A 13505-nucleotide genomic window follows, 5' to 3' on the forward strand; every position below is an offset into this window, starting at 1 on the left:
TACTTCTATTAGAATTTCTATATTTCCCATGCGGTTTTTATGTTTAATATTAGGGGAGTAGAGCCAGTTAACATTTAGGGAGTTATCTGTTTTCATCTTGAGGTGGCCAATATGGGGATGTGGAATTTTTATACAAGTTATAAATGTTTGGCATAGTACTTTTGGTACATTGTGGCTTCACAAGGGCCAGTGTAAAACCGCTTCCATGTCTAAGCAAAGAAAACTGCCTACATATTGGTTTGTCCTGGTGGGGAATAAAAGGGATCATTGGTTCCAGTCACAGGTGTAGTAATTGTGGGTACTGTAAGGTCTGGAGCACTTAGAAGGCTGTAGTAGAAACATACCCCATGGACACCACAGGTTAAACCATGTGTATCTGTGGAACACTCAATCTCAATGTGCACACCTTTGACTACAGCTGCAGAAGTGTTCCTTTAGACAAAGTTGTGACCCATTTTACTCTGGATAAGGGCAGAAACGGTTGACATTCCATTATTTGTAAAGTTACCTGCTGTTAGCTTTCATTATTTTTGCTACACTCATTTTATTTGTATTTAAATGTTTTAGGCAACCTAAGAACAAATGTAAAAGTAAAGATGCAGTAAAAATGAGTTGCTTGGTATTCATTACTTCATGTATATCAAGCACAGCAGTAAAACAAAAACCCATGTATTTAACATTTTTTTAGGTTTTTTGCTTTCGTGATTTTTCTTTTTTGATACTTGCCTAACATGCATGTGCTGTAAAAATAGTTAACAGGGAAATACCTTGAGATGATGGCTAGCTTTGTTTAATGTCTTATGAAATTTTCATGAACAAGCCAAGCATAATCGTTAAGAACACGTGTATTAAATTCATGTAAGTGGAATAAAAGTTTTATGAATGGACTTTTCAACTTTACAGCTTTTCATGTAAGTTAGTCTTTTGGTTCTGAAACTTCTCTAAAGGAAATTGTACAATTTTTGAAATTTATTCCTTATTCCCTCTTGGCAGCTAATGGGCTTTTACGAAGTTTAAACACAAAATAACAACAAAAATACTACTAATATAACTACTGTTTCCATGTCCCATGATCCCCTCTCTTCCTCCCCACACTGAAAAAAATGAGTTCCTATTTTTTCTGAGAGAGGGGGAGATTGATTGGAATTCCATTTAAAATTTTGGTATATGGCATTTTCTAACTTAGGAAGCCACAATGTTCTTGGCCCATCATGACACTGGGTAGCATTAACTATAAGTTTTGTGCTTCCAAATCACTTTTTGGTTTTTAAGAATTTCTTGATACTTTTATAGCCTGTCTTTGATTTTGATCCTTTAGTCTTTCTATTTGTCAGGTGCACAAGATTACCTTCCTTTTTTAGCCTTCTGTCTTGTCACCAACCATTCCTACTTGGTGGCCATGTACTTGGGAAAAGGCCACATGATCTTTCTGGCTCCACTCAGTGTCTAAGGCACCCTGCTTCCTTTGCTTGCACCCCACAGACTATTTCCCTTATCCTATTTACTGCAGCAAATATCTCTTTAGTTTATGAGATTGTGTTTATCTCCCTTTAAAACCCTACCTATCCTGAATGGTCTGTCATTGTCTGCCTTTAAAATCCTTCCTCTTTTCTTCCTCTCTTCTCTATATAATGATGGGGCTAAGTTATACCCAAAGCTCACTTTAACAAAACATTTCCTCAGTACTTTACAGAAAACACCAAACAAAAATGCCATTTTAAAAGAGGTGTATTTTTTCTTTTAGAATGTAAGCTCCTCAAGAGCAGGAACAATGTCTTCTGTATGTTCTATTGTGCCTAATACACTGTAAATGCTCAATAAATATTGATGATGGGAAAATAAATAAATAAATAATAAAATAAAATAAAATGTGGATATGTAGGCTGAGCGTGGTGGCTCATGCCTGTAATTGTAGCACTTTGGGAGACCCAGGCAGAAGGGTCACTTGAGGCCAAGAATTCAAGACCAGCATAGACAATATAGCAAAACCCCATCTATAAAAAAGTTAAAATGTAGATATGTAAATATACACTTCTATTTTAGCATATACATATAGCCTGGTATATACATATACCCTTTTTTTCTGGAAGTATACACAAGAAATATTATTTTTTCATGGAAGGACTAAAGGATATGGGAAGGAAACTTCACTACCTATTTTATACCCTTCTGTATTTGACTTTTACCGTACCTATTACTTTTTAAAATTAACAGCTTATTTTGATGGACTATTTAAATTTTGGAATGTTCAGATATTGTGAAATATTTACATTTTTCTTATAGGTTTTTAATGCTAAAACTGAATATTATCTAAAATAATTTTTTTAAAGTTTCCAAAAATGTTTTAGTAACCACATTAAAGGGTAAAGACAAAAGTAGAGAAACTACCAGAAATTCTTATAAATTTCCAAAATTTTATGAAAACAAATGATTTGAGTCTCAGCCTCCTGAGTAGCTGGGACTACAGGCACATGCCGTCATGCCCAGCTAATTTTTTATATTTTTTGTAGAGACAGGGTCTCACCATGTTGCCCAGGTTGGTCTTGAACTCCTGGACTCAAGAAATCCACTGCCGGCCAGGCGCAGTGGCTCCAGCCTGTAATCCCAGCACTTTGGGAGGCCAAGACGGGTGGATCACGAGGTCAGAAGATCGAGACCATCCTGGCTAACACAGTGAAACCCCGTCTCTACTAAAAAATACAAAAAACTAGCCAGGCGAGGTGGCGGGCGCCTGTAGTCCCAGCTACTTGGGAGGCTGAGGCAGGAGAATGGCGTAAACCCAGGAGGCGGAGCTTGCAGTGAGCTGAGATCGTGCCACTGCACTTCAGCCTGGGCAACACAGCAAGACTCCGTCTCAAAAAAAAAAAAAAAGAAAAGAAAAAAAAGAAATCCACTGCCTTGGCCTCCCAAAGTGCTGGGGTTACAGGTGTGAGCCACCATGCCTGGCCAAATTTATTTTTCATATGTATTACTTTTTAATGAATTAAGTTTAAATGGGACTCCTTGGTATTTGTTATTCATTTATTGATTCAACAAATATTTATCAAGTACCTACCACATTCCATCAAAGGAGCTAAATGCCTGAATTCAAAAATGCATAAAACACAGTGCTTGCTTTCAATGCAATCACAGTCCAGTGCCGTCACTTTGCGGAAAGGATGATGTCATCTCCTCAAGGAGCTCCTTTTATTGTCTTCCTTGGCACTTTACAGTCAGAACATAAATGAATATTAAAATCAGAATCAAGAGAATATATTTTTCCCTGTATCCTGTATTCTTATAATTAATTATAGGCCATCTTAGTAGTTATTTTAATGTAGAAGCTAAAGTAAGAGACTAGTTAGGCTGAGTGGCTCATGTGTGTAGTCCCAACACTTTGGGAGACTGAGGCAGGTGAATTGCTTGAGCTCAGGAGTTCGAGACCAGCCTTGGCAACATTGTAAAACCCTGTCTATACTAAAAATACAAAAATTAGCCAGGCATGGTGGCACAAGCCTGTAGTCCCAGCTACTCAGGGCAGGTGAGGTGGGAGGATTGCTTGAACCCAGGAGGTCAAGCTTGCATTCAGCCATGATCACACCACTACACTGTAGCCTGGGCAACAAAGCAAGACCCTCTCTCAAAAAATAAAAAATAAAAATAAAGAGACTAGTTAATTCATCTGAGCAGTTACCTTAAAAATATATGTTTATTTAGGAAATAGTAGGATTTTTTCTTTTTTTTTTTTGAGACAGAGTCTCACTCTGTCGCCCAGGCTGGAGTGTAGTGGCCGGATCTCAGCTCACTGCAAGCTCCACCTCCCAGGTTTACGCCATTCTCCTGCCTCAGCCTCCCGAGTAGCTAGGACTACAGGCGTCTGCCACCTCGCCTGGCTAGTTTTTTGTAATTTTTACTAGAGAAAGAATTTCACCGTGTTAGCCAGGATGGTCTCGATCTCCTGACCTCCTGATCCACCCTTCTCGGCCTCCCAAAGTGCTTGAGCCACTGCGCCCGGCCAGCAGGATTTTTTGTAAAAGAAAAATACATATTTACAAACAAGATAAATAAACAAAATATTTCCAGAATACTATTCTGATACTCAAAAACACAAGGCACTCACTGGTGGGTAAGTTAGCTATTATTTTCATTACTTACACACAATCACTTGCCAAAATCCCTTGCCAACTTCAGAAGAATTCTCAAAAACTGACTCTGTGGTGCATCACTAAAGAAATGTCATAAATGTTTCTAAAATCTTGATTTCTTAGCCTTTTTCCACTGCTAAAGCCTACCATTAAATTGCAGTCATCTAAAAAAGAATAGAGTGGCTGGGTGCAATGGCTCACACCTGTAATCCCAGCACTTTGGGAGGCCAAGGCGGGCAGATCACGAGGTCAGGAGTTCAAGACCAGCCTGGCCAGCATGGTGAATCCCCGCCTCTACTAAAAATACAAAAATTAGCTGGGCATGGTGGCGGGCGCCTGTAATCCCAGCTATTCAGGAGGCTGAGGCAGGAGAATTGCTTGAACTCGGGAGGCGGAGATTGCAGTGAGCCGAGATCGTACCACTGCACGCCAGCCTGGGTGACAAAGCAAGACTCCATATCAAAAAAAAAAAAAAGAATAGAGCCCAGGAGTAGACTCTACATAAACAACAATCTAGGTTTTAATCCTTGCTGTTTATTGTCTCCAAAATACATTTAAAAGTGAATTAATTTAAAATACTTTTAATATTATTCAAAAGGATAACAATTGAAAAACCTCATGTGAGTAAAAAATCAATAGCTGATTCAAAATGGCACATAGAAAATGTGTAGCCTTTCGTCGTGAAAAATGCCTAACCTTGTGATAGCACCAGAGTTTGCCATCCTTTGCAAAGGATTCTGTTAATATATTTAATATTCCATGATAAATAAGGATCTGTGGTAGTTGACAACCTTAAAGGAGAGCAAGTGTGTAAATGACATATTTCCTAAGGTTCTTATCAGTTCTGAATTCTGTAACAAAACAGAAATATTTGATATAGCTCATCCTATTATTTTTGCTGTTGTTCATTCTCATTCCATCATGATTATGACTGTATGACTTTATTATTGTGAGTTCCCTAAAATTCGCTAATTCCTTTCTCTAGCTACCTGTACCTAAAGGTTTATACTTCATTTTTAGGGTCCCATTTTCTATACTGAATGGCCCCATGGCCACAATGAAGAAAGTCACCCTCACACTCTTAAATAATCACATAATTTTTATTGGCTTTGGTTTTTATCATTTTAAATGTATAACCATTCTAAGTAGCTAAGAAAACTGTTCATGGCTTAGCAGTTTTGTAGAACAATATAATCAAGAACATGGAAACATCCTTCTTATGGTTCCAACAGTCTCTCTATAACCGCACTCCTTACAGAAAACATGTAAATGTAGAAAGATAAGATACATAACCACAAGCTTCACTACCATTTTTGTCTTCTCTGTGATAACGCGCTGTGTGGGTTCACTCTTCTATCTATTTGGCTGTTGAAAGGTTCACCGCTTCTCCTGTTTCTTCTTCTTTGGTTTCAGCCCCTTCCCTCACTTTCTCATTCTCCATCTCTGTTTCCACCTTTTCCCCTGTCTCACCTGGAAAAGTAACCAAAGGAGATACTAAGAGACACTTATTTAGAGTTAACATAAATTATCCCACAGTTTGTCTCCAATGGGGGGCAGTTCTTGATCTTTAGGTCTGAACAGTAAGTTTATCTGGAGGTATCAAGAAAAGTAATCATCTCGGCTGGGCGCAGGGGCTCACACCTGTAATCCGACACCTTGGGAGGCCGAGGAAGGTGGATTGCCTGAGGTCAGGAGTTCAGGAGCCTAACCCAAAGTAATGAAACCGCGTCTCTACTAAAAATACAAAAATTAGCTGGGCCGTGAGCTGAGATCACACCACTGCACTCCAGTCTGGGAGACAGAAGACTCTGTCAAAAAAAAAAAAAAAAAAGGAAAAGAAAAGTAATCGTCTCGATTCTCTCAGAGCCTCTGAATGGCTGATGTCGAGTCAATTAACATCTCGAGTCTTGGCATACTCTTATGAAATAAATTCTCTCTATAAAATCAGGATGCAAAATTACCAAAGAAATGGCAGTAGAACATATTACAATAGAAAGTTCATGGCCAGGTGTGATGGTTCACACCTGTAATCCCAATGCTTTGGGAAGCTGAGGCAAGAGGATCACTTGAGGCCAGGAGTTCAAGACCAGCCTGGGCAACAAGACCTCCTGTCTTTACAAAATGTTTTTCAAAAATTAGCTGGGCAGCTGGGCGTGGTGGTTCACGCCTGTAATTCCAGCACTTTGGAAAGCTAAGGCAGGCAGATAGCTTGAGCCTAGAAGTCTGAGACCAGCCTGGCCAACATGGTAAAACCTTGTCTTTACAAAAAATACAAAAATTAGCCAGGGACGGTGGCACCCAGCTACTCAGGAGGCTGAGGAGGGAGAATGTATTGAGCCTGGGAGGCAGAAGTTACAATGAGCTAAGAATACTACTGCACTCCAGCCTGGGTAACAGAGCAAGACTCTGTCTCAATAATAATAATAATAATTTTTTAAAAGAAAAAAAAAATTAGCCAGGCATGGTGGCACATTCCTGTAGTTCTATAGCTACTTGGGAGGTGGGGCAAGAGGATCCCTTGAGTCCAGGAGTTGGAGATTATAGTGAGCTATGATTGTATCACTGCACTCCAGCTTGAAGATCTTGTCTCTGAAGAAAGAAAAAGGAAAGGAAAGGAAGGGAAGGGAAGGGAAGGGAAGGGAAGGGGAGGGGAGGGAAGGGGAGGGGAGGGGAGGGGAGGGGAGGGGAGGGGAGGGGAGGGGAGGGGAGGGGGGGGAAGGGAAGGGAAGGGAAGGGAAGGGAAGGGAAGGGAAGGGAAGGGAAGGGAAGGGAAGGGAAGGGAAGGGAAGGGAAGGGAAGGGAAGGGAAGGGAAGGGGAGGGGAGGGGAGGGAGAAAAGAGAAAGCAAGCAAGACTAATTTGTAAGTAAATCAAAGGGTGGTCCAGGGGTGCCCCCAGACCTGTCTGGCTTGGCCATTATGTGTTTAAATACAATCGTTAAACATTTACAGACAGCCAACACTAACAAGTCTGGACATTGCACATACAACCCTGTTTCCCCGAGAAGTTGGCTTTGGCAACATTGGCTCTAGTTCCATGGCTGGAGCTGTGCAGAGCTTCCTCTTTTGAAAAGGCTGTGCTCTCCTGTTTGCCAAGGTCCCCTGGGCTCCCACGATATGACGTGTGTCCTTCACCTCACTCATTTTCAGTATCCTAGGCCTAAAGACTTTTGAGTTTGCCAATCCTGATGTAAAAACTATCTGCTTTTATTTGCCTCTCCCAAGTTGTTCCCAGAGCACTTCTTACACATTCTTAGGAAAGCAATTCCCACAACAGACTATGGTGATGCACACACATCCTGCCTTCCCACACTAGACAGTGAGTCCCTTGAGGACAGAGACTAACTCTTCCTCAGTCTGCATCTCAGCACCTAGCATATGTTCAGTTAATAAATGAAAGAATTGGCCAGACACAGTGGCTCATGCCTGTAATCCCAGCAGTTTGGGAGACCGAGGTGGCGGATCATGAGGTCAGGAGTTGGAGACCAGCCTGGCCAATATGGTAAAACCTTGTCTCTACTAAAAATACAAAAAGTAGCTGGGTATGGTGGTGTGCACCTGTAGTCCCAGCTACTCGGGAGGCTGAGGCAGGAGAATCGCTTGAACCCAGAAGGCGGAGGTTGCAGTGAGCCGAGATTATGCCATGGCACTCCAGCCTGGGCAACAGAGCGAGACTCCATCTCAATAAATAAATAAATAAATAAATAAATAAATAAATAAATAAAATGAAAGAATTAAAAAAAAAAACAGATGGATGATTATAATGAATGCTTCACTTAATTATACTGAACTGTGAAGCCAAAATTTACCAAAATGTAAATCATACCCCAGAAGAAAATATTTTTTTAAATTATAATACCAATAAAGAACACTGTAAACATCGTTTGTTTTATGCTGATAAAATACATTTAAAAATTTAAAACACTATATGCTAAGACATAGTACATTTTCTCTGGTCTTCTAATACAGATTTTAAAACTACAGAAGAACAAGAGCAGACTGACAGTCATTTTCTTTTTTTATTTTTATTTTTGGAGAACGAGGTCTCACTATGTTGTCCAGGCAGGTCATGAACTGCTGGGCTCAAGCTATCCTCCCCTCTCTGCCTCCTGAAGTGCTGGGATTACAGATGTGAGCCACTGCACCCTGTCCTGACAGTCATTTTCTAAGATAAGCTTCACAAAGATGAAAATAACATTCTAAGATCCATTATGTATATATGATTTCATTGGAAAGTGAATTCCTCCAGTAATCATCTATTCACCTTTACTTTGGACCCTTATTTCATACATGGGGCCTGATGAAGCATCAACTTGGAAAAATTCAGAAAGTTTCACATGTTGCCTTCAAAGTTAGATACTATTTAAACACTAGGTTAAAATTTTGGACAGAGATGATGTTTCGGAAAAGTTTTGCTGATAAACTGAGCATTAATAGAATGCCTCTTTCCCAGGCATAGAAGCCTTTTTGGTTTGCTCAAACGAACTTCAACCACCTGAAAGTGACTTCAGGGACTGTGTGTCAGTCACCCCACCCCACCCCCCAGAGCTGGTCTCCTATGGAACACATCTAAACATCCAGAAGGTTTGCCAGCATAACTTTTACCTTCAATGTGTTGGTCTTCTTCATTAGTATGGATGTTCCTGACCATTTCCACATATGCTCCTGTATCTACATTTCGTGCTGGATGTTCCATGCTTCCAACTATTCCTTCAGATTGAATCTGCTCCATGTTTCCTGGACCTTCAGGAGTTTTATGGAGTGGATCATTCATAACAGGCTTTTCCACAAGCTGACTTCTGTCCAATACTTCTGGTGTTACATTCTCTTTGGGAATTGTTTCTAGAAGCTGGGGCTGCTCCTCTTTTCCCAGTGTTGCCTGAAGTTGCTGCTCTTCAGCTGTTTCCACAAATTGACTTCCTTCCAATATTTCTGGAGATTCGTTCTCTTTGGAAATTGTTTCTAGAAGCGGGGCCTGCTCATCCTTTCCCATTGTGCCCTGAGGTTGTAGCTCTCCAGCTATTTGCAGAGGCAGAACATTCTCAGTTGCTCCTAGAGGCTTCATCTCTGCAGCAGTTTGTGGATTCTCAGTGGCCTCCACTGCTCTGAGGGTGTCCTTCTCTCCTGCTGTCCCCAAAGGCTGACCCTTGGCTTCTGGTCCTAAAGGCTCAGCTTCCACATTTCCTTTTAGAGGCTCAGCTTCTGTCCCTGCTCCTGCATCTTTCTTCTTTCCTTCTGCTGCTGGGGCATCCTCTTTGCCACCTGGCTGAGGTGGCCCAGATTCCTTCAGTCCCTCTCCAGGCTGAGTCTTTTCTGTGGACCCTGATTCGTCTGCAGCATCCCTTCCAGGGGCTACGTCCTTGGCCAGGGACTGTTCTTGGAGGGGTTTAACACCATTTGCTGTAGGCTCTGCTGAAACCTTCAGCTTTTGTAAGGGAGGATGGCTTTCCCTTTGTACATTGCCAAAAACAGTAGATTCTCTCCCCAGTGTACGTGGCTTTGGTTGGGCAAAGCAGGACCCACTTTCTTCTGCGGTTGAAAAATGCTCATTTGAAGTTACTTTTGGTTATTCATTTGAAAAATAAAAAGAAAAGAGAAAACACAAATTATTGTTTAGTTTTATCTTGAAAAGTGAATTGACATCACAAAGTAGATTTAACAGTTCAAGACAGTTCCAAGTATATCTGAGTACAGAAAGGCCATACCATGACCCTAACACTCTCCAAGTCAAATCCCTTTATTGTCTTCAGCTCAAACATTTCATCTTAAGCTCTGAAGTCCTCCAAAACCACAGTTTTCTCCTGTTTGCTCCTTGTGCATCTTTTCACGGCTCCTGTCCCAGATTCTAACTGAGCTTACTCCACGTTGTTTCTCTGTTCTTTTCCTTGTCTCACACTTTCTTGTCTTGAGACTTAGAAGGTTTCCTTTTTTTTTTTTTTTTTTTGAAATTTTTTTTCCATTTTTTGCAGAGGGGAGGGCAATAGAAGATTCCCAAACTTAGAAGGTTTCATGATGTGAGGTCCTTGGGCCACTAGAGAGCTCTTACTTTCCTTCTAACACAGAAAAGCCCCCAGAAAATGGAAAAGGGACTGTGGTAGAGAAGCCCTAATAGGAAAAGGCTAAGATGTCTGGGAAGGGAAGTAGAAGAGACAGTTCAGCCTGAGTTTCATGTCATTTGGGGGGCACAGTAGGAAAAGAAATCAACAGAAAGTAGGGAAACATGCATTTTACTTCTGACCGTTGTTCCAACTGTATGAGCTTGGAAACTTAGCTCCCAGTGATCTTGTCTCTAAAACAGCGGTGAATCTCTCTTCTCTCCCTCATATTGATCTCAGAGTTGCATGAGGCATGATAGTTTAAAGGATGCAAAAGTGCGCTGGATAGTTAAATATAGGCAATATGTTTAAGACTGGCAAAATGTTGATACTCTTTGACCCAGCAGTTTTACTTCTGGAAATTTTTGTTGTCGTTGTTTTACTTCTTGAAAATTTATTCTAAAAGCATAAACCTATGTAGATGCTTTGGGAGAGAATATATATGTGTATGTATATAAAATCCCAATATTCTTCCATGTTTTTATTTTTGTTTTACTTTTCTGTTTAAAGAGACAGGATCTCGCTATGTTGCCCAGGCTGGTCTTGAACTCCTGGGCTCAAGTGATTCTCCTGCTGCAGCCTCCCAAAGTCCTAGGATTTATAGGCATGAGCCACCACACCCACCCCACAGTGTTCTTTATAGCAGCAAAAGCTAGAAAACAACTTAAAAGTCTAATAAGTTAGAGAATGGATAAATATTCCATACCATGGGATATTATTATACCATGAAAAAGATGATTATGAAGACCAGATGCTAAAATAAGAAAATAATTATGATACAATAAGTTGAGAAATCACTCATGATTGGGTTGGTCAAATAAAGTAATGCATATAAAGTACTTATTAACCCAAAGTCTACTGTGCAATTAAGTGCTCAACAAGTTAGCTATCAATTTCATATAAAGTGTGATTACAGCAATGTTGAAAGAAAGGCAGGCAGGGGAGGGAGGGCAAAAGGGAAAACAAATCACAAATGAGCAGGGAGGAAACTGGAAGAAAATAAGTCAAAAGTGAAAGCGGGTCTCTAGGGGATCTTTTTCCTCTTCTTTTTTTCCCCAAAGATTGTTTTTCTTCTTTTCTTTTTTTCCCCACTAAGTTACCATCCACCTGTCATATGTACATGCAGTTTAGAGTTATCTGCTTATCTAGTGTAAGCTAAAGACAAGTAATACTCAGGTCTCCTCTCCCATTTCCCCTTCTAAAAAAGAAATACTTGCTTATAGAAGCAACAATTCGCTTATAGAAGCTAATTCTTTTTTTTTTTTTTTTTTTTTTTTTTTTGAGACAGAGTCTTGCTCTGTTGCCCAGGCTGGAGTGCAGTGGCCGGATCTCAACTCACTGCAAGCTCCGCCTCCTGGGTTCCCGCCATTCTCCTGCCTCAGCCTCCCGAGTAGCTGGGACTACAGGCGCCCGCCACCTCGCCCGGCTAGTTTTTTGTATTTTTTTAGTAGAGACGGGGTTTCACCGTGTTAGCCAGGATGGTCTCGATCTCCTGACCTCGTGATCCGCCCGTCTCGGCCTCCCAAAGTGCTGGGATTACAGGCTTGAGCCACCGCGCCCGGCCAGAAGCTAATTCTTTTAGCTGTTTTGGAGGAATATTTTTTTCTATGTTGCTAAATGAATTGTGCTTCAGGATTTTTCAGTTTGGGCCTTTCAATTAACTTTTTTTTTTTTTTTTTTTTTTTTTTTTAAATAGCGATGTGGTCTCACGCGGTTCGAGTTGCCCAGGCTGATCTCAAACTCCTGGGCTCAAGTGATCCACCTGCCTTGACCTCCCAAAGTGCTGGGATTATAGGCGTAAGCCACCACGCCCTGCTCAATTAACTTTTACTCTGGAAGATAAAAACTTAGCTCTTTTCCTATTCTCCTCCACCACCAGCCACTCTCTCCTGTTACACATTCACATTTTCTTTTTCTTTTTTTTTTTTTGAGAGGGAGTGGTGATACCCTACCTTGTTTTACCCGAGTGACTCTCTCCTAGCAGAGAGAGAGCCAGTCAGACTCCATTTTTAGTTTCTTCACTTGCAGCTCCTTTTCACCTCCCTCCCTTAAGGCACACCTAGTGTAAAACTGACTCAAAGCACGTCCAGGAATGCACCTACTGATAAGATATTGAGGCAAGCTGCACCAGCAGCTCCTGGGGACGCGCTCGGTGGATGGCACCCAAACCTCTGCATTTATCTCTGTGATAGTTTAAGCCCCTGCACCTGGAACTGTTTAGGTTTTTTTGTAACTGCATTTGTAACCAATTGATTTTTTAACTTTTTGCCAGTTCTGCTTCTGTAAAAATTGCTTCAGCTAAAACCCTTCCTCCCCTATTTAGACCACGGTATAAAAACAAAACTAGCCCCTTCCTTGGCGCCCAGAGAATTTTGAGCGTTAGCTGCCTCTCGGACGCCGGCAAATAAAAGGACTCTTTAATTTGTCTCAAAGTGTGGCGTTTCTCTATAATTCGCTTAGTCACAACAGAGTCTCACTCTGTCACCCAGGCTGGAGTGCAGTGGCGCGATCTGGGCTCACTGCAAGCTCCACCTCCCGGGTTCACGCCATTCTCCTGCCTCAGCCTCCCTCAGCCTCCAGAGTAGCTGGGACTACAGGCGCCGCCACCACGCCCAGCTAATTTATTTGTATTTTTAGTAGAGACGGGGTTTCACCATGTTAGCCAGGAGGGTCTTGATCTCCCGACCTCGTGATCCGCCCGTCTCGGCCTCCCAAAGTGTTGGGATTACAGGCGTGAGCCACCGCGCCTGGCCCACATTTCCTTTCAGTTCGTGACTGTATATTAATTATTTAAAATAGTAATGTTGTAATTTGGATCATACCAATATCCAATTATATGTCTGTATAATGACTGTGTCTTCTGTGAAGAACTGAGCCATATATTAAGTTATTACAATTTTTTATTTTTCCCCGAGTTAATAATTGTCATGCTTTTTCATTTCCTAGGAGTTCGGGTATTATCATTTATTCAACTCACTGCCATTTTTCTCTCTTTTGAACACATGTATTCATATCAAACAGCCTATCAATTTAATCTTCATGAAGATGAAGGACTTACTGAGATACCAAGCCACCAGCTCCGGAGCATTTTAAGCAGCCTGTGGTATCCAGGGTGGTTCTCAGTTTTCTCTACTGCTAATCAAATTGAGCTTTCCTTGGCATGTTAAAAGAGTTATCACATGTCTGTCTGCTTCCTAAACTCCAGTATTGTTCTATTATTGTCTTTTTTTTTTCCTGTTCTTCCCATTTCTGTGGGTTTAAACTATTTTTTAAATCTCTTTACTGTCA

The 13505-nt window shown here is 41.1% G+C and overlaps 1 protein-coding gene across 3 annotated transcripts in view; it reads right to left on the reverse strand.

The window, feature by feature from the left end:
- Window positions 1-5205: 5205 nt before the first annotated feature.
- The window catches only part of ERICH5 (glutamate rich 5), a 700842-nt gene continuing 692542 nt past the window's right edge, over window positions 5206-13505 (reverse strand). For 2 of the 3 annotated variants that reach the window (XM_050800618.1, XM_050800617.1), the window contains exon 3: window positions 5206-5594. In XM_050800618.1, coding sequence (XP_050656575.1) covers window positions 5482-5594 — 113 coding nt within the window. In that variant the 3' untranslated portion in view covers window positions 5206-5481. Of the gene's footprint in view, window positions 5595-8727; window positions 9682-13505 lie in introns of all 3 variants that reach the window. The other variant, XM_050800620.1, reaches the window with a different exon arrangement.

Source organism: Macaca thibetana, chromosome 8 (genome assembly GCF_024542745.1).
Source record: "Macaca thibetana thibetana isolate TM-01 chromosome 8, ASM2454274v1, whole genome shotgun sequence".
Classification (NCBI taxonomy): Eukaryota; Metazoa; Chordata; class Mammalia; order Primates; family Cercopithecidae; genus Macaca; species Macaca thibetana.